Source organism: Bombina bombina, chromosome 2 (assembly GCF_027579735.1).
Source record: "Bombina bombina isolate aBomBom1 chromosome 2, aBomBom1.pri, whole genome shotgun sequence".
Taxonomy (NCBI): Eukaryota; Metazoa; Chordata; class Amphibia; order Anura; family Bombinatoridae; genus Bombina; species Bombina bombina.
In genome coordinates this window covers 1,391,154,654-1,391,180,633 of record NC_069500.1, presented here as the reverse complement: position 1 = coordinate 1,391,180,633, position 25,980 = coordinate 1,391,154,654, and the positions used below count along the sequence as shown (strand labels likewise).

The 25,980-nt window shown below is 36.2% G+C and overlaps 1 protein-coding gene across 1 annotated transcript in view; it reads left to right on the top strand.

Annotated features, from left to right (window-relative positions):
* The window catches only part of GFRA4 (GDNF family receptor alpha 4), a 775,783-nt gene that overhangs the window by 722,440 nt on the left and 27,363 nt on the right, over positions 1-25,980 (top strand). The window contains exons 3-5 of the mRNA XM_053704322.1: positions 4,393-4,671; positions 15,397-15,477; positions 24,001-24,340. Of these exons, the coding sequence (XP_053560297.1) occupies positions 4,393-4,671; positions 15,397-15,477; positions 24,001-24,340 (700 nt within the window). The remainder of the gene's footprint in view (positions 1-4,392; positions 4,672-15,396; positions 15,478-24,000; positions 24,341-25,980) is intronic.

The following is a 25,980-nucleotide window of genomic DNA, read 5'->3' as shown; positions in this document are numbered from 1 at the left end:
GGATTCCAATATAACAAAGTACGTATGATAAAAGAAGTAAATTGAAAAGTGTATTAAAATTGAATTCTCTGTCTCAATCATGACAGTTTATTTTTTACTTTACTGTCCCTTTAACCTTAAAAAAACTTGAAACTTAAAAAAAAATATATATTATTGCAATAATTGTATAATCACAATTATACAAATGAATGACAATAAATGTGATCTTGGTGAAAAAAAAAAAAGCAGTTCAGGACTGTGCCTTTAAGAAGTTATCCAAGGTGTTTTCATCCAATATAGATGTATTAATATGAATAGATATTTCCAGGTGTTCCTCAAATAGAAGAAGGATATAACATAGAGTAATATTGTAAATACAATGCTGTGATCTGTAGTTGTGAAGATTCACTACTTACGTTTAATAGAGCTAAGATCAGCTCTATTTCATGAGCACACCCTCTTTTATACTGGTGCGTAAACAGTTATCCACAAGATGAGTTGAAAATATACAATTTATTAAAATTAGAAAAAGGTATAAAACCGTCAAATGCACAGTATTTCTATCACATATGAGGAGTCTCAATATGAGGCAGTTCACATAAACTGAATCGAGTGAGTGGATACGGATAGGGAATAGTAAAAACATTACTCCGCAAATCTGAGTCTTAGACCGGCAGGGCAAAACTCCACCTGCTGTGAAGAACTGGCACTAAATTACGTGGATGTTTGTAGAAGAAGTTCCGACGTACGTTTCACTGTTCTCTGTCAGCTTTGTCAAGGAATAAAGTGTACATGTCTGAAAAGGTCTTTCATATGGTAATGGTCACGTGGCCGGGAAAAACTTTTTTGGCAGTCTACCATATTTGTTGTTGGCAACGGTGTATTTTCATATATATTGCAGATATCTACATGTGGGTTAAGGACCCTAAAGTTAAAACTCACAACCAACATATAAATAATAGATTTATTTTGCATTGCACATATATAAAAAGAACAATAATATATAAAAATACACTGTTCACCATATGGAGAAAATATGTTAGAAATCGTGAATGAATAACAAACATTGCAGATAATGAAACCAAACTTCTTTGCTGCATATGTATCAAATAAAATATATAGACAATAATATATAGTGGCAATGACGGAGTGTGTTCTTTATCATGTAGACATTGTTACTAAAGAAAAGCTACATGGTGTATTCTTAACATGAAGATATTACATACTTAGGGATATATTTATCATAGTGCGAGCGGACATGATATGATGTAGCGTCTCATGTCCACTGCACATCGATACGTTTCACTGTTCTCTATCAGCTTTGTCAAGGAGCTGACAGAGAACAGTGAAACGTACGCCATTTAATGTAAATTTGAGCTGGATGTATAGTCAATCTAACATAGAATTTTTGGATTTAGAAATCTATATTGAGAATAACATTTTGAAAAGAAAAATTATTTTAAGAAAATCGATGTAAACAACTATATCGACATGCAAAGTTGTCACCAAAAATTTTGTCTTAAAAATATTCCCAGAGGACAATTTCTTTGCATTAGAAGAAACTGTAACAATATTAATATATATAAGAACAAACTCAAATTCTTAAAAAACCCTTTTTGGAAAGAAATGATGCAGAACAGGAAATGGATGTAGCAATAGAACAAATATCTAACTTAGAAAGAAAAGAATTGCTCATCTATAAAAAAATAAGAACAAGAAAAATTCATACAATGATAAAAAGATACAAAATAGTATAATATTTCAACATAATACTTAAAGTTCAGAATTGAGGGATATAGTTAATAAACATTTGGGCATTTTAACCCGGGACCCCATGGTGGCCAAATTATAGGAGACAGTCCAAATATTTTCAAAAAGGTACCCAACCTCAAAGATCAGTTGTCAAATAACATAATTAAAAATCCAGATACATGTAAGAATTGGCTTTTACCCACTGAGATGGGCTTCAGGCGCTGTCAATATTGCAACGCTTGTTAGCAAATGAAAAAATCTGACAAAGTTAACGAAAATATTTTATTCAAAAGATGGTACAAAAAAATACAATATAAATACATTTATTACCCGCAATAGCAAAAATGTAGTATATTTATTGCACTGCTCATGTATGAAAGGTCTTGCGGACCTGATCCGACAGTGCGGATCAGGTCCGCAAGACCTTGCTGAATGCGGAGAGCAATACGCTCTCCATATTCAGCATTGGTGCAACGCTGTCTCCTGCAGACTCGCGACTAATCGGATCAACCCGATCGTACTCAGAGCAGGCGGACAGGGTTATAGAGCAGCGGTCTTTTGACTTCTGCCTCATAACTGCTGTTTCTGGCGAGTCTGAAGATTCGCCTGAAACTCGGGCCAACAAGCTCCATATGGAGCTTGATAAATGGGCCACTAAGTGAACATATATATATATAACATAGAAAAAGGTCTCCAAAAACACTTGGTTTCTGCACATTTTGACAAAAAACACAATAGATCATCATGGGTATCTAGAAGGTGGATATCAATTGGAGGGGAGGTGACATTCAAAATGCTCTGGGCCGCTTAGAGATGAATTGGATCTATACTATGAATTCTTTGTTACAAACGGCGTCAATAAGGATTTTGAAATTCACCATTTCTTATAGGAATCTGATATAAAAATTGCAACATATTTCCTGATAATCAGTTGGTTACAAAATGGATACTAAGGGGCATATTTATCAAAGTGCGAGCAGACATGATACGATGTAGTGTATCATGTCCGCTGCACATACGCTGTCGGCATTTATCATTGCACCAGCAGTTCTTGTGAACTGCTTGTGCAATACTGCCCCCTGCAGATTCGCGGCCACTAGCAGGGGGTGTCAATCAATCCGATTGTATTCGATCGGGTTGATTTCTGTCCGCCGCCTCAAACAAGTTGTGAAGCTTCATAAGTTCTGTTTCCGTCAAGCCTGAAGGCTCGCCGGAAACAAGGGGCATTCGGCTCCATTCGGAGCTTGATAATTTGGCCCCCATGTATGTAATACCTTCATGTTAAGAATACACCACCATATAGCTTTTCTTTGTAACAATGTCTACATGATAAAGAAAACACTCCATCATTGCCACTTTATATATTATTGTCTATATATTTTATTTTATACATATGCAGCAAAAAAGTTTGGTTTCATTATCTGTAATGTTCGTTATGCATTTACGATTTCTAACATATTTTGTCCATATGGTGAACAGTGTATTTTATATATTGTTTTTCTTTTTCTTTTTATATATATATGCAATGCAAAATATATCTATTATTTATATGTTGGTCATGAATTTTAACTTTAGGGGCCTTAAGTCACATGTAGATATTTGCAATATATATGAAAATACATTGTTGCCAACAACAAATATGGTAAACTACCCAAAAGGTTTTTCCCGGTCACGTTACTATTACCATATAAAAGACCTTTTCAGACATGCGCATTTTATTTCTTGACATAGCTGACAGAGAACAGTGAGATGTACGTTGGAACGTCTTCTACAAACATCCACGTCATTTAGTGCCATTTCTTCACAGTAGGCGGAGTTTTGCTTTGCCGGTTTAAGATTTGCGGTGTTGTGTTTTTACTATTCCCTATCCGTATCCATCCGGACTTGTGGCTTAATCAATTCAGTTTATGTGAACTGTCTCATATTGAGACTCCTCATATGTGATAGAAATACTGTGCATTTTACGGTTTTATACCTTTTTCTAATTTTAATAAATTGCATATGTTTAACTCATCTTGTGGATGACTGTTTACGCACCAGTATAAAAGAGGGTGTACTCATGAAATAGAGCTGATCTTAGCTCTATTAAACATGAGTAGTGAGTCTTCACAACTACATATCACATTCTTGTATTTACAATATTACTCTATGTTATATCCTTATTCTATTTGAGGAACACCTGGAAATATCAATTCATATTAATACATCTATATTGGATGAAAACACCTTGGATACCTTCTTAAATGCACAGTCCTGAACTGCTTAAGATCGAACATATCCTTTTTACTTTTTATTTTTTCTGTTTTTTCCCAAGATCATATTTATTGTCACTATGTTGTATTTAGTTTATGGTATCAGGAGGTCTAATATTTTTTAGTATTCTTTATATAAGTATCACTGAATGTTGGCACTGGGGTGGGCCATACAAGGGGCAGGGCATACAGGAGAGGGGAGTAAAGGCACTGGGCTGAGGGCACCCACAAATATATCTGGCCCTGGGCCCCCGCAAATGCTAAGGTTGGCCATGATTGCAACTACTAAAGTAATACAAGGGATGAGAATGTTATCCCAGATATTGCTGCTCTCAGTATCACTCATCTTTGCTCTGTAGTTGTCCGTACTGAGGTGCGCACTAATTACGCTTCTGTTCTTTTTCCATAGAGAGGACATCAGTCACATTGTTGTCGAGCAGAGACTGTCTGCAAGCGGGAGAAGCCTGCACCAGCAACCCTAGCTGTAGCTTCAATTTCCGAACGCTCCGACAGTGCATAGCAGGAAATGGTGCAAATAAGCTGGGACCTAACGCCAAGAGCCAGTGTAGGCGCACTGTAACTGCGCTGCTCTCCAGCCAGCTCCATGGCTGCAAATGCAAGCGGGGAATGAAAAAGGAGAAGAACTGTCTGAGCATATACTGGAGTATTCACCACACCCTGGTGGAAGGTCAGTTGGGTCATTGGTTAAAATCCTTTTGAATAATAACAGTTGTGGTTAGTGCTGATGACTGTCCCAAGTAGGAAGCTTGTTCCTACTTGTGTTGCTACTTGCAATAGAACCTTTTTTTCACATACAATTTTAAAACCAATTGACTCACAAAACTCTGCTTAACAACATTGTATGTGCAAAGAAAAGTAAAACTAAATATTTTAATTGGCTTCATATAGAAACTGTGATTGGCTGAAACTGACACACCTATATCTGGGATCTATAGAATGTAATCTTGTATCTTTAAACAAGGTTTACTAATATTGCAAATTAAAGGCTTTTTTTACAACCCTTGAACATATGAATATTTTTCTTTCTTTTTTTACTTGGTCAGTGGCTTATTTAGGTTTTCCGCTGCCCTAGGCACTCAAAGATCTAAAGCCTGATATGTCTGTGTAACTAACTAAGACTGATAGCAATGGAGTATTGGGTCTGATATAACTTATAGCGTCCACAGGGTCAGATCTAGCGTTACAGTGAGCCTATATCTGACAGAGCATGAAGGGCTACAGAGTATGAGATGAGGTCTGATCATGGTCCCACCTATTGTTTACAACTAGGCCATCCTCTGGTATTTTTGTGGAGACTAGACATCAGCACTAACTGTATGCATGTTGTCTTTATGTTCAATTCTTTGGGGCCGATTTATCAACCAGTCAATCAGCCTCAATGCATCTGTTTCCACGCGAGCCTTCAGGCTCTCTGGAAACAGGAGTTAACTCGTCCGCTACCTCTGAGGCGTCGGACAGCAATCCGCCTGATCGCATATGATTGGGTTGATTGACACCCCCTGCTACCGGCCAATTGGCCACGAATGTGCAGGGGGCGGCATTGCACAAGCTGTCGGCATTTATTGATGTGCGGCGGAAATTGATAATTCGGCCAATGTATGTTCAATTCTTACTACTCTTCCTTCCCCCTGATAACATGTTTTTAATAATCCCAAAAACAAAAAAAAGGTAAAGGGTTCCCAATTCCCAATTTTGATTTCCAAAAAAGGTTTTGTACTCTTTTTCAACTTTTAAAATCAGAATATTACTTGTATATCGCTGTAGAATAAAATAGAAGGGCATTCCCTAATTTCTGCCCCAGCACATTAGTGTCCCCATGACTGCCACAACTTCCAAACAAAAAAATAAAGCCCCTAAGCTAAAACTCTAAACCTCCACAACCCCCACACAAGTTTAGGTAGTTGTTGATGGGTTCAGATAGACTTTATTGCTAGTGGGTAATGTTATCCCTTGCATTAACAGTAACATCAGGTTGTACAATACTCACCTTGTAATATCATGGTACATTACATTTATAATTTTAATTAATAATTTTGGCTTTGGTCAAAAAAGTTCTTAGAATACTAATGATGTGTATGTACATTATGCATGTGTATATATGTTTATACATGTGTATTTATGTGTTTATATGTAAATATGTATGTGCACATATACATACATATATACACATATAAACATTCTTATAGTAAAGAACATAGGAATTTAAGGTATTCCTAATGCACCTTTAGTTTTAGAGCATTTGATCTAACATACTAATGATGTGTATGTACAGTACACATGTCTATATATTTATATGTTTATATGTGTAAATATGTATGTGAACATATTCATACATATATACACATGTAAACACATTGGAATTTAAAGTATTCCTAACGCACCTTTAGTTTTAGAGCATTTGATCTAGCATACTAATGAAGTGTAAGTACAGTATACATGTCTATATATGTGCATACATGTTTATGTATGTGTTTATATGTGTAGATATGTATATGCACATATACATACATACAGTGGGGGGAAAAAGTATTTAGTCAGCCACCAATTGTGCAAGTTCTCCCACTTAAGAAGATGAGAGAGGCCTGTAATTTTCATCATAGGTATACCTCAACTATGAGAGACAAAATGTGGAAAAAAAATCCAGACAATCACATTGTCTGATTTGGAAAGAATTTATTTGCATATTATGGTGGAAAATAAGTATTTGGTCACCTACAAACAAGCAAGATTTCTGGCTCTCACAGACCTGTATCTTCTTCTTTAAGAGGCTCCTCTGTCCTCCACTCATTACCTGTATTAATGGCACCTGTTTGAACTTATTATCAGTATAAAAGGCACCTGTCCACAACTTCAAACAGTCACACTCCAAACTCCACTATGGTGAAGACCAAAGAGCTGTAGAAGGATACCAGAAACAAAATTGTAGACCTGCACCAGGCTGGGAAGACTGAATCTGCAATAGGCAAGCAACTTGGTGTGAAGAAATCAACTGTGGGAGCAATAATTAGAAAATGGAAGACATACAAGACCACTGATAATCTCCCTCAATCTGGGGCTCCACGCAAGATCTCACCCCGTGGGGTCAAAATGATCACAAGAATGGTGAGCAACCATCCCAGAACCACATGGGGGGACCTAGTGAATAACCTGCAGAGAGCTGGGACCATTGTAACAAAGGCTACCATCAGTAACACACTATGCCGTAAGGGACTCAGATCCTGCAGTGCCAGACGTGTCCCCCTGCTTAAGCCAGTACATGTCCGGGCCCGTCTGAAGTATGCTAGAGAGCATTTGAATGATCCAGAAGCGGATTGGGAGAATGTCATATGGTCAGATGAAACCAAAGTAGAACTGTTTGGTAGAAACACAACTCGTTGTGTTTGGAGGAGAGAGAATGCTGAGTTGCAACCAAAGAACACCATACCTACTGTGAAGCATGGGGGTGGCAACATCATGCTTTGGGGCTGTTTCTCTGCAAAGGGAACAGGACGACTGATCCGTGTACATGAAAGAATGAATGGGGCCATGTATCGTGAGATTTCCATCAGCAAGGGCATTGAAGATGAAACGTGGCTGGGTCTTTCAGCATGACAATGATCCCAAACAAACCGCCCGGTCAATGAAGGATTGGCTTCATAAGAAGCATTTCAAGGTCCTGGAGTGGCCTAGCCAGTCTCCAGATCTCAACCCCATAGAAAACCTTTGGAGGGAGTTGAAAATCCGTGTTGCCCAGCGACAGCCCCAAAACATCACTGCTCTAGAGGAGATCTGCATGCAGGAATGGGCCAACATAACAGCAACAGTATGTGACAACCTTGTGAAGACTTATAGAAAACATTTGACCTCTGTCATTGCCAACAAAGGATATATAACAAAGTATTGAGATGAACTTTTGATATTGACCAAATACTTATTTTCCACCATAATTTTCAAATAAATTCTTTCCAAATCAGACAATGTGATTGTCTGGATTTGTTTCCACATTTTGTCTCTCATAGTTGAGGTATGCCTATGATGAGAATTACAGGCCTCTCTCATCATCTTAAGTGGGAGAACTTGCACAATTGATGGCTGACTAAATACTTTTTTGCCCCACTGTATATACACATGTAAACACATAAAAAAGGTATTCTAGTAAAGAACATAGGAATTTAAAGTATTCCTAACGCACCTTTAGTTTTAGAGCATTTGATCTAACATACTAATGTGTATGTACAGTACACATGTCTATATATTTATGTGTTTATATATGTGTAAATATGTTTGTGAACATATACATACATATATACACATGTAAACACATCGGAATTTAAAGTATTCCTAACACACCTTTATTTTTAGCGCAGTTGATTTAGCATAGTGTCTTATTAGCGTTCAAGCAATAAATAGAAAAGGCTTTCCTTAACGCAGCCCATAGATATCTGTAGAGCGGTTGTGTTATCTGAAGTCATGAACTTGTAAAACACCCCCTAATCCAGCCGTGCTAATTTTTTACTTTGAGCGCAGTTGTCATTCGAGAGAAAAAATTGTATGCGCCACTTGTATTCTGATCTTATACTTTAGAATGTTCCATCAAACAAACAGGCTCAATAGATTTAATAACTGTATTGTATTTAACATGAAATTCAAAGCCAAAAATTAAATAAAACTTTGGAAGTGAAATGAAACCTAAAAAATGTCAGACAGAACATAGAATTTTATAAAACAAAAAGTTTACAATTTAATTATATTATTACATTTGCTTTGTTGAAGGAGCAGCACTGTACTGCCGGGAACTAGCTGAGTACATCAGTGTGAGCCAATGAGAAGAGGTATATATGTGCAGCTACCAATCACCAGTTATCTCCTAGTAGTGCCTTGCTGCACCTGAGCCTACCTAGGTGTGCTTTTTAACAAAGGATACCAAGAGAACAAATCAAGTTTGATGAGAAAAGGAAATTGGAAAGTTGTTTAATGTTGATGTTACTGTCCATCTAATACAACTTGCTTTCATCTACAAATTGTATGAGTCTTCAATAGTTTATTCGTCAACTAAGGATATCATGAGAACGAAGCATATGTGATAATTAAAGTAAATTGGAAGGTATTTTAAAACTACATGCTCTATCTACTGTCCCTTTAAACACCTCTTATTTTTGTGTAAACATACTGCGTGTCCCACTTTCCCTAGAGAGGCCAACAATCTCCTATCAGTCTTTATCAGTTTACTCTAGGAGGCCAATTTATCAAATGGTGGGCGGACATGATTTGTCCAACATTCCGCCCGACTCTGTGTCAATTTTTTTTTTTTACGTATTCTTCGGCATCCTGGCCGTTAGGCGACCACAAGTTTAACCTAACCACCCCTCTAGAGTGCATACACACATCTTATTGCATCAGGAACAAGCCTGGTTGCTTATGTAGAGAAAAAAATATTTTATTATTAAAACTGAAGTGATTGAAGGATAGGCTGCCTGCGTGAACGATCGGAGAGGTACAATTTTACCATCACTTTAAGCAGCTGATAAGTTCTCTGTTTAATGTCACAGGCAGTTGACAAATAAATTAGGGGTGTCCACTTTGACCTATCAGTGTCTCCTATTAGACCTAGTCAATTAAGCATGTGATCAGAGTATATATGCTGTGTCCCTTTAATAACACAGGCAGGTGACAAATAATTAAGGGGTTTCTCTGTTCTAAGTTCTCTGTTTAATGTCACAGGCAGTTGACAAATAAATTAGGGGTGTCTCCTATTAAACCTAGGCGATTAAGCATGTGATCTGCGTATATACGGGGCTCGATCCGATAAAAATCGTCGCCCGCAAAAGCTGCTAAATAAACCTAACACCTAACGCATGCGCAATGTCTATCTACCTGTCAACCACGATCCCCCGCCGCAATCCCGCCGCAATCCCTAATAAAGTATTTAACCCCTAAACCGCCGCCATCTACATAAAGTAACCCCCTACTGTGAGCCCCTAAAACCGCCACCATCTAACTGATCTATCCCCTAATGTGAACCCCTAAAACCGCCACCATCTACCTGATCTATCCCCTAATCTGACCCTTTACACCGCCGCCAGCTATATTAATATTATTAACCCCTAATCTAATATCCATAAAGTAATAAGCTCTATTACCAGCCCTTAAAAGGGCCTTTTGCGGGGCTTTGCCCCAAAGTTAACAGCTCTTTTGCCCTATAACCTGCCCTCCCTACACCACCGCCACCTATATTAATGGTATTAACCCCTAATGTAAGCCCCTTACACCGCCGCCATCTATATTAAAATTATTAACCCCTAATTTAATCTACCTACCCCGCCGCCAGCTATATTATCTATATTAACCCTAAGTATATTATAGTTAATATAGTTATTACATTATATATATTAACTATATTAACCCTAATTATATTAGGGTTAATATAGTTAATATAGTATTTATATTAACTATATTAACTCTATCTAACCCTAACACCCCTAACTAAATTCTTATTAAATAAATCTAATTCATATTATAAACTAAAATATTCCTATTTAAATCTAAATACTTACCTATAAAATAAACCCTAAGATAGCTACAATGTAATTAATAATTACATTGTAGCTATGTTAGGGTTTATATTTATTTTACAGGTAAATTGTTAATTATTTTAACTAGGTATAATAGCTATTAAATAGTTATTAACTATTTAATAGCTACCTAGTTAAAATAATTACCCAATTATCTGTAAAATAAATCCTAACCTAAGTTACAAATACACCTACACTATCAATAAATTAAATAAACTACAAATATCTATCTAAAAATACAATTAAATAAACTAAACTAAATTTAAAAAACAAACACTAAATTACAAAAAATAAAAAAAAGATTACAAGATTTTTAAGCTAATTACACCTATTCTAAGCCCCCTAATAAAATAATAAAGCCCCCCAAAATAAAAAAAAATTCCCTACCCTATTCTAAATTAAAAAAAGTTCAAAGCTCTTTTACCTTACCAGCCCTTAAAAGGGCCTTTTGTGGGGCATGCCCCAAAGAAAACTGCTCTTTTGCCTGAAAAAAAAACACAATACCACCCCCCAACATTACAACCCACCACCCAAATACCCCTAATCTAACCCAAACCCCCCTTAAATAAACCTTACACTACCCCCCTGAAGATCTCCCTACCTTGTCTTCACCACACCGGGCCGAAATCCTCATCCGATCCGGGCGATGTCTTTATCCAAGCGGCAAAGAAGAAGTCTTCATCCCGGCGATGTCACTATCCAAGCGGCAGCAAAGTCTTCTTCCATCCGGCAGCATCTTCCATCAAGTGGCATCTTCAATCTTCATTCTTCGCTCCTCCGACGTGGAGCATCCATCCCGGCCGACGACTGAACGACGAATGAGGTACCTTTAAATAACGTCATCCAAGATGGCGTCCGTCGAATTCCGATTGGCTGATAGGATTCTATCAGCCAATCGGAATTAAGGTAGAAAAATCTGATTGGCTGATTGAATTAGCCAATCAGATTCAAGTTCAATTGAACTTGAATCTGATTGGCAGGGTTAGTTTAGTATTTTAGGGGTTAAATAATTTAATATAGATGGCGGCGGGGTAGGGGCTCACTTTAGGGGGTTATAGATTTAATATAGCTGGTGGCGGGGTCCGGGAGCGGCAGTTTAGGGGTTAATAATTTTTAAGGTTGCGGCGGGGTCCGGGAGCGGCGGTTTAGGGGTTAATACATATTTTATTGTTAGGATAGTGAGGGGGATAGCGGATAGAGGGTTAGACGTGTCGGGCTATGTTAGGGAGGCGTGTTAGACAGTGCGGGTGATTTCATACTTTAGTCAGGTTTTGTAGGCGCCGGCAGTTTCTAATGTGGCGTAAGTCACTGGCGACGCCAGAAATTTGTACTTGCGCAGATTTCTGGACATCGCTGGTTTATCCGACTTACGGCACGTTAGCAACTGACGGCGCTGTATATTGGATAGCTCGAGATGCGAGCTGAAACTGCGGGCAACGCGGGTTCCCTCGCTTGCGCCGCAAACTACGCCGTATATCGGATCGCGCCCATGGTGTCTTGTTTTGTAGCAGTTATAAAACAGCACTTTTAACTGACACATTGTTACTACATTTACATGATATTCTTTCCTATTAAAGGGCTGTGTGCCAGATAACCAGCATTAAAGGGACATGAAACCTAATTTCTTTTTCTTTTCTAATTCAGAGCATGCAATTCTAAACAACTTTCTAATTTACTTCTTTTTTTTTTTTTTAAATATTCTTTTTATTGAAGACAAAGAAAAAGCAATAAGGTTACATGTATAATATTGCGAAGCCATATACACATAGGAATATACAAGAATGTAAAAATATACATAAGCTAGATCTGTAGGAATGTTTATAATACACAAACTTGCCAATAAAATATATTCAAAATTCTCAAAGTAAGTCAAATATAAACAATAGTTATGGCATATATTTCACTATTTGTAAGTAGCGAGTGGTCATCATGTGTCTTCCTTATTTTCATTTTTATAACCCAGCAAAACAAATTTTTGCAATATATGTGTAGTGTGTTGAAATTGAAAATACTAAACTAATAACTTGTAACTCAATTTGTAAATAAAGCTTAACAGTTTCGCTTGACTGGGTAGGAGGGAAAGAGTCAATTTTATGGTAGAGTGAAAAGCTGCACATAAAAACATAAAAAATAGATGGGGTAGGTTGCGGTACTGGTTAGAAAGACCGCGTAGTTAGTCCTCCCTTCCTAGGAGGTACATTATAAGATAGTGGTGAGGGGGGGGGGAGGTGGTTATTTGAAGTGTGATAAGCACCTTGTAATACTTATGATGAGGACGCTGAATTGGGAGAAACAGTATAATAGGGCTCTGCATCTTGGTGAGCGGTATATCTTTTGCGATAAAATAGGACTTTATAGCAATGGGGAGGGTCCAATTGGGCATACATGAAAGCCACACTCCACACTCTAAGACCCAGGAATTCAACATGGAACCCGCAGGAAGAGCCAAAGAGCACTCACAACAATTATAGAGGGGAGACATTGCACAACTAAATGTGAGTGCAGGACCAGCCTGCTCCAGAAGGTAGGACAACCTAGTTAGCTGGGATCAGGACATAGAAAAGGCTATAACTGACAGTGTGATTAAAGCACTCCTGAAGATATGTGATAGTATGGGTAACCGTAAAACTATCAGAGTTTGTCGGGATCATATAACAACTGCAGATATAATGTTGGGAACAAAACAACTTAGTGAACAATAAAGAGCTGAAACATTGCTTATGCGCTGTGGGCTGTATTGTGTTAACAAGCTATATCCATAATATAACATCCCGCCGCCTCGGCCGCTGGCGGCGAGAAGTCACACACACAAATGGCACCTAGGTGCATTGAGTATACATGTAGTATGAGAGCTTGTAGAGTTGGGAAACCCATGCAACAAAATATCAGAACTCTGCCAGCTCACAGTGGGTGCAAACAATAAGAAGCCTGTAGGTATAATATGACACAGTATGACACAGTATATAGACATCCTGGACATCCCATAAAACAATTTAGTTGGCATAAATAAAGCATAGTTGAGCTAGACAGGAGGAAACTTTGATATATAGTGTACCCAATCATGCTGGGATCAAAAGGTGTGGCCTCGGCATGTTAATTTGAATAGCCCTAAATGTGCAATACAAGAGATCTTCTTATGAGGTGAATAGGAGAATGCAGGCCCATAATGGCTTGTGACCCTTCAGATTATTTAGCAAACATAATAGGAAAATAGAAAGTCATGTATAGAGCAAGGTATAACATTAACTCATGATGGAGAGCTTAGAAATAATGCGCTGTAAATGAATGCGGCATAAATTATATTATGAGCGTGCTATAAGTAATGCTCTGCACATGTATAAACCATACAATAATCAAGTCATATATTGCTCCTTGAATTACTATAGTCTAAACGGTAATGCAATCCTGTGGAGAAAAGCTGTTTGAAAGAGCTGTAGATGAGAAGCTGCACGATCGAAAATAAAAACAGTGTGAACAGAAATCATTAGACTCTGCATCTTTGAGTTCCAGGTCGCCACCGGGATCCCAGCCTCTTAGGAGGGAAAAGAGTATATAGAGTGTCATATGAGGCTGCGGTGGAGCTGTCATGGCAGTCGCTAAGGCAAGCAAAAGCTGATATGACGTCGGGGAAGGCCTGGGAGAAGTGTCAGAGTCACTGTCCACATTTGTGTAGCTCCCGGAGAGGTATAGTGGGATGCGGGTAGTAGGTGAGTCTGTAATGGAATTTAGATCAGCCGCAAGGCTGAAGTACCTGCGAGCTCGGCTTGAATCTTTACGTGGCTTCTTCCTCCTATTTTCACAGAGAGACGACTTTGGTTCTAGCGCTTCAAGCTGGGCTGTTCCAGTAGTCATACCGCACTGAACTTCTATTATCTGTGACCTCTTTATACTACTATAAAGCGTGTCCAGCAGCGGTTCTTGTGGTGTTAACATAGAGTGTAGCCCTCTGTCAGCTTCCCGCCTCTCAGGCTCATATTTAGTGCAGGACAATGGGAGAGAGCTCGGTGTGGATATTAAAGATGGCGGCTGCTGGGTGATGATAGTTAGATCTGCTATGTCCTTCGTCTCCTGAACAGTTAGACCAGTCGGAGTGGTAGTATGAATAATGGAAGGTCTAAAAGCCTCAGCTACTGCTTCCAAAAGAGAGTTGTTGTGCTTAACCAGTAGATCCTGCAATTGAGATAAAAGGAGCACAGCCACATTTTCATGCACACGGCACACCAGAAAAGTAAAGGGCTAGAGGTGAAAAAGTTAAGGTGTATAACGCTGTAGTGTTCCTCCACCTGTGCTCAGAGGGTAGTCTGCAACATAAATCTCCAATATAGGGACAAAGAGGGGTATTTATCAGCGATAAAATTTAGTGGAATCAAGGTAAATGTTAGGAGCTCTTGAGTTGTGCGTCCTGCTTCTATGGTAGTTGGCTCCGCCCCCTCTTTCTAATTTACTTCTAATGTCAAATTGTCTTCTTTAACATGGTATCTTCTGTTGAAAATCAGGGACATAAGCTCAGGAGTATGCGTGAGTCTGAAGCAATATACAGCAGCAGTTTTGCAAGAATGTTATTCATTTGACGAGCACTAGATGGCAGCATCATTTCCTACAATTAAGTGCTCCAAATACTTACCTAGATATATTTTCAACAACAAAATACCATGGGAACGATGCAAATTGTTCTGTCTGATTCATAAAATGCATTTTTTGGGGTTTCATATCCCTTTAACTTAAAAATGAAGTCACCAATATCCCATGCAATGACATAACTTTATAAGTAACTTGAGCATATAACTATCTATAGATATTTTTGCAATTAAAGAAATATAATTATTATTATTTTTTTTTAGGTATTAATGTAATAGAGGGCTCACCGTATGAACCATTTGTAAGAGGTTTTGACTATGTGAGACTGGCATCCATCACTGCAGGTAAGTGGAACTTTTTGACCATATTTCTCATTTATTTCAACATGTATAAAATGTTATATCTTCTGTAGATAAATGTGAAATACTGGTGTCATTTTAGTGAATAAAATGCTGGACTTTGTATAGAGTGTGCACCAATCAGAACCTGTAGTTCCTCCAGCAAAAGGAATTTGTGTATGTCTGTGTCAGTTCATTGGGAGACTCAGATTAGTGTGCCTAACCTATAAATTGAGCTTGTGCAGGGTGAGTGTACACCAATCAGAAGCTTCAAAGGGACAGTATACACCATTTTCATATAACTGCATGTAATAGACACTAATAATATGCATAGATACTGATCTAAAAATCCAGTATAAAACCTTTTAAAAACTTAATTAGAAGCTCCCAGTTTAGCACTGTTGATGAGGTAGTCTGGGACACCCACTTAAAGGGGCTGGGTAAACAAAAAGAACAGACACTACCCACCTCCCCCCTTCCCTGTATATGAAAAGACAGATAACATAAACAGGAGTCTGCAGGAGTCTGTAAACGCGTGTATACATCTGGCAATATAGGGCTTGGTTAGGAGTCTGAAAATCAGCGCAATGTTCTTCAAAAATAAGCAAAACTATAAATTTGTATAAAAACACTTCCAGATGGGCTATATAAATGGATCATCTACAAAACGTTGAAAAATTTAGTGTACAATGTCGCTTTAAAATAAGTCACCAAAAATGTTTAGCCAATTCCATGACAAAATGTTTTTATAAATGAATGTCTGTTGATCATTGGCCATTCATTTCTTAATAAAAGGTTAATTTTCAGCTGATCAACTGTAGCATTAAAGGTAACGTTGTCATTGTAATATTAGATTAGTCAAATATTTACATAAGAAAGTTGATTCTGATTCTGGTTTTAAGGTCGGTATTTGAGACTTAATATTCAAATCTAATATTCAAATGATACATACAATATTCAAATCTTAACACTTGTCTTAAAGAAATATATAAATAGCAAAATGAGTATCTAGCATTCAAATAAGGTGGGACTGCTGCACACGTCACTGAGATGAAAACTAAATCTGACATGTTGGCTCTCGTAATGGAGAAAGATTAGAAGAGGTGAATAAAAGATAATGCATATATCTAAAAAAAACAACTAGCATTTGAACTTGCATTTATATATATTTTGCATTGATGCATCGCCAATAGCATTGACTTTACCATTCATTTAAGTAGATTTTAAAGCATTTGTATTTTGCATGTCATATACTGAGCTAGCAATCCTCTGATGACTGCAGATTTTCAGTTTTAAACAACATGTATTTAATTATTTTATTTTGCTGCTGAGCTATGACACTTTTGTTTGCTAGAAGTTTACAAATGATTTCCCTTTACTGATTTCTCAGTACAATATTTTATTGGCTCTATCTTGGTTTGTACAGAGGTCTTTGCAGAGCTGAGATGGAAAAAAAAAATCATCTAAATACCTGGCTATTTTAATCTTTTTCTAAGAAGCAAATCTATTGAAATAATTCTGCCGCCTTGAGGAATTTGCAGTAAAATTGCTGCTGTCACATTTCTTGAAAGCTTTGTCTGTCAAAGGAGATAATATTGTATAAGGATCAAGTAATGTGAGCAAAAACAGACTGCAAAGAAATTACCTTCTTGAATATTTTTCCAGGTGCATTAATTATTTTTTTATTTTGCGCCTTCCATATACACTGTGTTTTATTGAGTTGTGGTACGAGGGGCAAGGGTAAGCTGTAATCAGTACATTCAGCAGTTTTCTAACAGTCTCTCATTTTTCCTTGTATACATTGAGATATCATTGTATAAAGGTAAATTAAAGGGGCATAAAAGACTTAAAAGAAAATGCTCTAAAATGACATTACATCACTATTTTGTACCACATTACTTGCATTATATGTTACAATAAGGTACAGAATACAAAACACCTAAGAGGTGCGCTAAGGAATAAAGATATACAATAACCCAAAGAGGTCAGAGTAACAAAGTCCCAGATAGGAAACTCCAGAGACGATAATCAGGCTGCACTCCAAACATAAGTTGGTCACTATAAAAGTCCTGTAAAACAGAAAGAGAGGCGCCTCATAGTTATGTAACGTAGATCCAAAAAGGTATATAAGAGTTGCAACAAATGGGTACTCACATAAGTCATAGCAAACGCAGTGCTATATCGCACAAGCCAAGGCTTCAGAGCCGCCCGGCAGACTAACTCCTGGAAAGCAAAGCTGGTCACAAGTCAGTGCATTCACCAATCAGGATAGATCTCATAAATTGTATCAGAGGTAGGGTCAGAGGACATCCACCATTTATCTGACAAGGATGGAAGGAGTGTAGCACCCATCGATTGCGACCCAGACACAGCACTCAATACCAGAGCGGGGATATGTTAAAACATTTTAATAAAACCAGTTAAAAGACAGGAACGCGTTACTGGGCTCATACGCAGTTTCATAAGGCTGTTCAGCCAGGATTTACATTACATTACTCACTTTCAGTACATCACTTACTTGCATTACATCACTGACTTACTTGCATTACATCACTGACTTACTTGCAGTACATCACTCACTTTTAGTACATCACGTGTATTACATAACTTACAGTACATCACTTACTTGCAGTACATAACTTACATTACATCACTTACTTGCAGTACATCTCTTACTTGCATTACATCACTTACTTGCATTACATCACTCACTTGCATTACATCACTTACTTGCAGTACATCACTTACTTGCAGTACATCACTTACTTGCATTACATCACTTACTTGCATTACATCACTTGCTTGCATTACATCACTTACGTGCAGTACATCACTTACTTGCAGTACATCACTTACTTGCATTACATCACTTACTTGCATTACATCACTTACTTGCAGTACATCACTTACTTGCATTACATCACTTACTTGCAGTACATCACTTACTTACAGTACATCACTTACTTGCATTACATCACTTACTTGCATTACATCACTTACTTGCAGTACATCACTTACTTGCATTACATCACTTACTTGCATTACATCACTTACTTGCAGTACATCTCTTACTTACATTACATCACTCACTTTCAGTATATCACTTAAAGTACATCACTTACTTTCATTACATCACTCACTTTCAGTACATCACTTGCAGTGATCACTTACTTGCATTTCATCACTAGCATTAAGTCACTTATTTGCATTACATCACTTACTTGCATTGCATCATTCACTTCAGTACATCACTTGCATTGCATCACTCACTTGCAGTACATCACTTGCAGTACATCACTTATATTACATTTCTCACTTTCAGTACATCACTTGCTTACTTGCATTACACCACTTACTTGCAGTACATCCCTTACTTGCAGTATATAACTCACTTTCAGTACATCACTTACTTGCAGTATATAACTCACTTTCAGCACATCACTTACTTGCAGTATATAACTCACTTTCAGTACATCACTTACTTGCAGTATATAACTCACTTTCAGTACATCACTTACTTGCAGTATATAACTCACTTTCAGTACATCACTTACTTGCAGTATATAACTCACTTTCTGTACATCACTTACTTGCAGTATATAACTCACTTTCCGTACATCACTTACTTGCAGTATATAACTTACTTTCAGTACATCACTTACTTGCAGTATATAACTCACTTTCAGTACATCACTTGCTTGCAGTATATAACTCACTTTCAGTACATCACTTACTTGCAGTATATAACTCACTTTCAGTACATCCCTTACTTGCATTACATTACTCACTTTCAGTACAACACTTGCTTACTTGCAATACACCACTTACTTGCAGTATACAACTCACTTACAGTACATTACTTACTTGCAGTACATCACTTACTTGCATTACATCACTAACATTAAGTCACTTACTTGCATTACATCACTAACATTAAGTCACTTGCTTGCATTGCATCACTAACATTAAGACACTTACTTGCATTACATCACTAACATTAAGACACTTACTTGCATTACATCACTAACATTAAGTCACTTACTTGCATTACATCACTAACAATAAGTTACTTACTTGCATTACATCACTAACATTAAGTCACTTACTTGCATTACATCACTAACATTAAGTCACTTACTTGCATTACATCACTAACAATAAGTCACTTGCATTACATCACTAACATTAAGTTACTTACTTGCATTACATCACTAACATTAAGTCACTTACTTGCATTACATCACTAACATTAAGTTACTTACTTGCATTACATCACTAACATTAAGTTACTTACTTGCATTACATCACTTACATTAAGTTACTTACTTGCATTACATCACTAACATTAAGTCACTTACTTGCATTACATCACTAACATTAAGTCACTTACTTGCATTACATCACTAACAATAAGTCACTTGCATTACATCACTAACATTAAGTTACTTACTTGCATTACATCACTAACATTAAGTCACTTACTTGCATTACATCACTAACAATAAGTCACTTGCATTACATCACTAACATTAAGTTACTTACTTGCATTACATCACTAACATTAAGTTACTTACTTGCATTACATCACTAACATTAAGTCACTTACTTGCATTACATCACTAACATTAAGTTACTTACTTGCATTACATCACTTACATTAAGTTACTTACTTGCATTACATCATTAACATTTAGTCACTTACTTGCATTACATCACTAACATTAAGTTACTTACTTGCATTACATCACTAACATTAAGTCACTTACTTGCATTACATCACTTGCAGTGATCACTTACTTGCATTACATCACTAACATTAAGTCACTTACTTGCATTACATCACTTGCAGTGATCACTTACTTGCATTACATCACTAACATTAAGTTACTTACTTGCATTACATCACTAACATTAAGTCACTTACTTGCATTACATCACTAACATTAAGTCACTTACTTGCATTACATCACTTGCAGTGATCACTTACTTGCATTACATCACTAACATTAAGTTACTTACTTGCATTACATCACTAACATTAAGTCACTTACTTGCATTACATCACTAACATTAAGTCACTTACTTGCATTACATCACTAACATTAAGTTACTTACTTGCATTACATCACTAACATTAAGTTACTTACTTGCATTACATCACTAACATTAAGTCACTTACTTGCATTACATCACTAACATTAAGTCACTTACTTGCATTACATCACTAACATTAAGTCACTTACTTGCATTACATCACTAACATTAAGTTACTTATTTCAATAATTTGCATTAAATCACTTACTTGCAGTACATCACTTGCAGTACATTATTTACTTGCATTACATCATTAACATTATAGCACTATCATTACAGAATTTGCATTACTGATGTATATATGTATGTATATATATATATATGTATATATACACATGCACACACATATACATATACATCTTTAGACATGTATATGTATGTATCTCCATGTTAAAGCCCTTTTCATACCTCACATATCTTTGAACCCTTATAACTTTTCTGTGCATATATAAATATTTTTTTAAATCATTTTTTAATATGCCGTGTTATTATGAGTGTAACTGTACTTTGTAATGTATTTAATATGCCGTTTTATTATGAGTGTAACTGTACTTTGTAATGTATTTAATATGCCGTGTTATTATGAGTGTAACTGTACTTTGTAATGTATTGTTGATGTGTTTAGTGAGACTTTTTTGTTTTGCGAAACATTTAACCAGAGCTAACCCGACACGCGTAAACTTCAATTGCGGTCAAGCAATCACGTTTCCCTTCAACTTCTAATATGAACCAAAAACCTTATGTGTGCAAACACCCTCAATAAACCATTTATCGTTAATGCGTAACTGTAAGCGCTTCACTTGTAACCTAGCCCTTTCTCTTCATAGGGTTTTTTGTAATATACATCAAGAAATATTGCCTATATAAACTTCCATGTTTGCAGTACTTTTATATATCAGTATCTTTGTATTCATGGAAAACATTTAGTGTCAGCTGCATACAGAAATTAAATTGTGTGTCACATGAATTTTAAAAGTATTCAGTTATGTCCTAGAACAAATAAATATGTGAATCAATGCCCTAGAGAAACCGACGCACAGAAAATAGAGACAGGTAGAGATAAAGATGGATAGATAGATAAATAGATATATAGATGATAGATAGATAAGACAGACACACAGAAAATAGAGAGACTGGTAGAGATAAAGATAAATAGATAGATAGATAGATAGATAGATAAGATAGACAAGACAGACACACATAAAATAGAGAGACAGATAGAGATAAAGATGGATAGATAGATAAATAGATAGATGATAGATAGATAAGACAGACACACAGAAAATAGAGAGACTGGTAGAGATAAAGATAAAGAGATAGATAGATAGACAAGGCAGACACACATCAAATAGAGAGACAGATATAGATAAAGATGGATAGATAAATAGATAGATAGATAAATAGATAGATAAGACAAACGCACAGAAAATAGAGAGACAGATAGAGATAAAGATGGATAGATAGATAAATAGATATATAGATAGATATACAAGACAGATAGATGTGTTTTTGGCTTTCAGACATAATAATGTGCCATTAAACTAAACCCAATAATGATTACAGTGTTATTTTAATGGAAACAGCATATACATAATTTCATTTGACCATGTGTTTATAGCGTAGGCCAGCTTTCTGCCACACTACTTGACATGGAATAATATAAATCCCACAAAGAGGGAGGCTAAAAACAACAGGGGCTCCAGAGAATTTAACATATCCATTTTATAAACCACCCAGCAAGTTGGACATGAAGAAGCAATGGAATGACATCAACCTTGAAATGCAAAGTCAGCCAAGGTGCGCTAAGCACTTGTCTATGTAACCACCTGCTTTCAATTATGAAACCATCTCCCTTAGGGGATGTTAAGAACCTCATGTGCAACCCTGTTACGCAGAGGGCTGTAGATTTATGGACTGCGAACATTGCCTTTCCAGCAACACATGGAAAATCGGTCACTGAGGAAATCTTTGTATGATGGATGGACATATTAAGTGACCAGATGTCCGTGCTACTTGGGGCTTGCTCAAAAATAACAAAATTGTAGTTGTAGAAAACTATTACATTTTGTAGTGAAACATAAACATCCAATATATCAGTTTTTTTAAATGTGCGAATCTTGAAAATACTCAGTGGCTTTGAAATATAAGAAAAATGGAAAATGAACTTGGAACCCTGTATGTATTAAAGGGATAGTAAACACCAAAGATGTTAATTGTTTAAAAAGATAGATAATCCCTTTATTTACCATTCCCCAGTTTTGCATAACCAACACCGTTATAGAAATATATGTTTTACCTCTGTAATTACCTTGTTATCTTCTGCTGACTGCCTCCTTATCTCAGATCTTTTGACAGGCTTGCATTTCAGGCTATTAGTGCTGACTCTTAAATAACTCCACGTGTGTGAGCACAATGTTATGTAATATGAAACACATGAACTAACGCCCTCTAGCTTTGAAAAACTGTTAAATGCATTCAGATAAGAGGTGCCTTCAAGGGCTTAGAAATTAGCTTATGATCCTACCTAGGTTGAGCTTTCAGAGGAAAAGCAAACTTGATGATAAAAGTAAATTAGAAAGCCCTGTCTGAATCATGAAATTGAATTTGGACATTACTGTTACTTTACTATCCAGACATCGTCCCAAGTAAAGCTAGAAGTTACAGGCACATAATTGTTGCAATTAGATACTAATCTATTTGGTGATTCAAATTCATTTGTTTAACTCAATTTATTTACAACTTAGCATTTTGGTGGGGGTTTTTTGTTGTTGGAACCCATATCTGCTACATATAAACAATGGGAGACTCATTAAGCTACTGAGGGACCTCATGATTTAGGCGAGATCATGTTCGATATTAATTTAGACTCACTTAGCCTATCCTTCCTGGTCAATCATCACTAGGTGTTCCTGCCATAAATATCTATAGATGTGTTAAATAACAGGCTACATGATATTTCCAACACAAAGCAAAAAACCATAGGAACCCAGAAAAACTAAAATTACAACTGCAACATTTTGGGAAATGGTTTTGTAAATGTGTGTAATTGTTACAAGCACAAATTCCATTAGCGCTCGAGTGCAACCATTTACTTTCAACTTGTAATATGAGCACGAGTTAGTGCACCACTTGTAATTTAGCCTATGTGTTAAAAGGGGTATTAGAGTCCTAATAAAACGTTCATGAGTTACATAGAGCATGCAATTTTAAACATCTTTCTCATTAACTTCTGTTATCTATTTTTTTGTTCTCTCAACAATGTATAACATTTAAAAAAAACATTGTTACAAACACTAATGTGAATCATGAAAGTTACATTTTTGACGTTCATGTCCCTTTAATTGCCTGATAAGTAACACAACAGTATTTTTTCAGTTGTCTTGATATGATCCTTAAACTCTTGTCTTTTTCTCCCCATTCCTTTTGCTGCTTCAGAAAATGAAGTCACTCAGATTAACCGCTGTCTGGATGCTGCGAAAGCCTGTAATGTTGATGAGACGTGTCAAAAGCTACGGACTGATTATGTTTCTTTGTGCATCAGAAAGGTGCACCGGACTGACATGTGCAACCGCTCCAAATGTCACAAGGCTTTACGCAAGTTTTTTGATCGTGTGCCTGCTGAGTACACCAGCGAACTTCTGTTCTGTCCTTGCGAGGACACTGCGTGTGCAGAGCGGAGGCGACAGACAATTGTTCCTGCGTGTTCCTACGAATCAAAAGAAAAGCCGAACTGCCTTATTCCCCTTGATGCTTGCAAAGAGAACTACATCTGCAGGTATTTTTATTTGATCTCACAGCTTTGCTGTTCTGTTTAGGTGTTCATTTCTGTGCGTAATTTCTTTGTACCTAGATGTTACGAATACGTGAACAGCACAGAACCTTTCCAGACATAACATATGGTAGGTGCTGTTTATCTAAACCAGATATTCCTGTAATAGATGTAATCCATTTATAGGCTAATATAATGCCTAACTCTACCAGTTTATTTTACTCCATGCGGAGATCTTGTGATCAATAGTTCCTTATAACAAAGGGGAAAACTTGTTCTGAATTTATATATTAAGATATATTTTTAAAACACATAAACACATTCAAAATAATAAAAAGCTAAAATGTAATGGATTAAGGGGTTAACCACTATCGTTCAAAGGATTTTCAAATTATTTATCAGACTTTTTCTACCGTTTCAAAAAAATTGTAATCATCAAATAACTGAAAAATGTGATTGACTTAAATATACAGTGCACTGCGAATTTGTTTTTCCCTTAATGTGTTTTCAGTTACTTTGTTATACCAGCTGCAGAGTATAAAATATATAAGAAAAACGTATTTAGGTTTATTTTTGTATATGAAATAGTTGACTTGTTCTTTGAAACTACAAACCATTAACATTGGTTGAGCTTGCAGAGAAATCAGATCTCCTTACTTTATCACTTTTTGTACACACATGCTTCTTTATATTATCCCTGTATAACAAAGCTCAATACAATTTAAAATTAACATTTTATTGTTGATCTCTCTTACCTCCCACTGGAAGTATAATTTCTTCTGCTGGCTATGTTTTCACAGCTTTTCTATAGCCTATGCCGAAATAAATGTACAGTAGCTATTTATAAACAATTGAATAAACTCCAGCACGTAAAATGAATCGTTAGGAACAAATTTAAGGCGGCATGCTACCATCAGTTACATATAAAAAGTATTAACAGGCACTTTTTTACTAATAAAAAGTAGCTTAAACAATAACACAACAAACGACATGCCCACTCTACCCATAATGCCCCCTATTCTAATCCCTCAGAGTGATTTATACACATATGAACTAGATTACGAGTGGATCGCATTTTATGGCTCCAGTTCACATGCTAACTATGCTAGAAGTAAGCTTATAACAAGTTGAAATTAAAAAGTTTCTCCACAATCGCTAACCTGACACACACAAAAGATGACTTTAATAGAGCTCAAACCCAATTGCATTTTCTCAAGTGCGCTAACTTGACATGAAATATTAATATTTCACATTCACATGTTCTTTACATTGCAGAATATTTTCTATTTATTCATAAATACATATTTATATACATATCTGATTGTATTTTTGTACAATATATATCTATACACACATACATATATATATATATATATATATACAGTATATATATTATTATTATTATTATTTATTTATAAAATGTAAACAGATTCCGCAGCACTGTCCATGGGTACAAAGATAAAAGTACAACAATTCAATACCATACAGTACAACAAATTTAACAAACAAATACAAGGGGAATTAAGGGCCTTACAGTATATATATAAATATGTATTGGTATAGATATACACACATATATATATATGGGAATATATTCTTATAAGTACTTTTCATATTCTGCTATGTGAAGAACATTGTAATGTGAA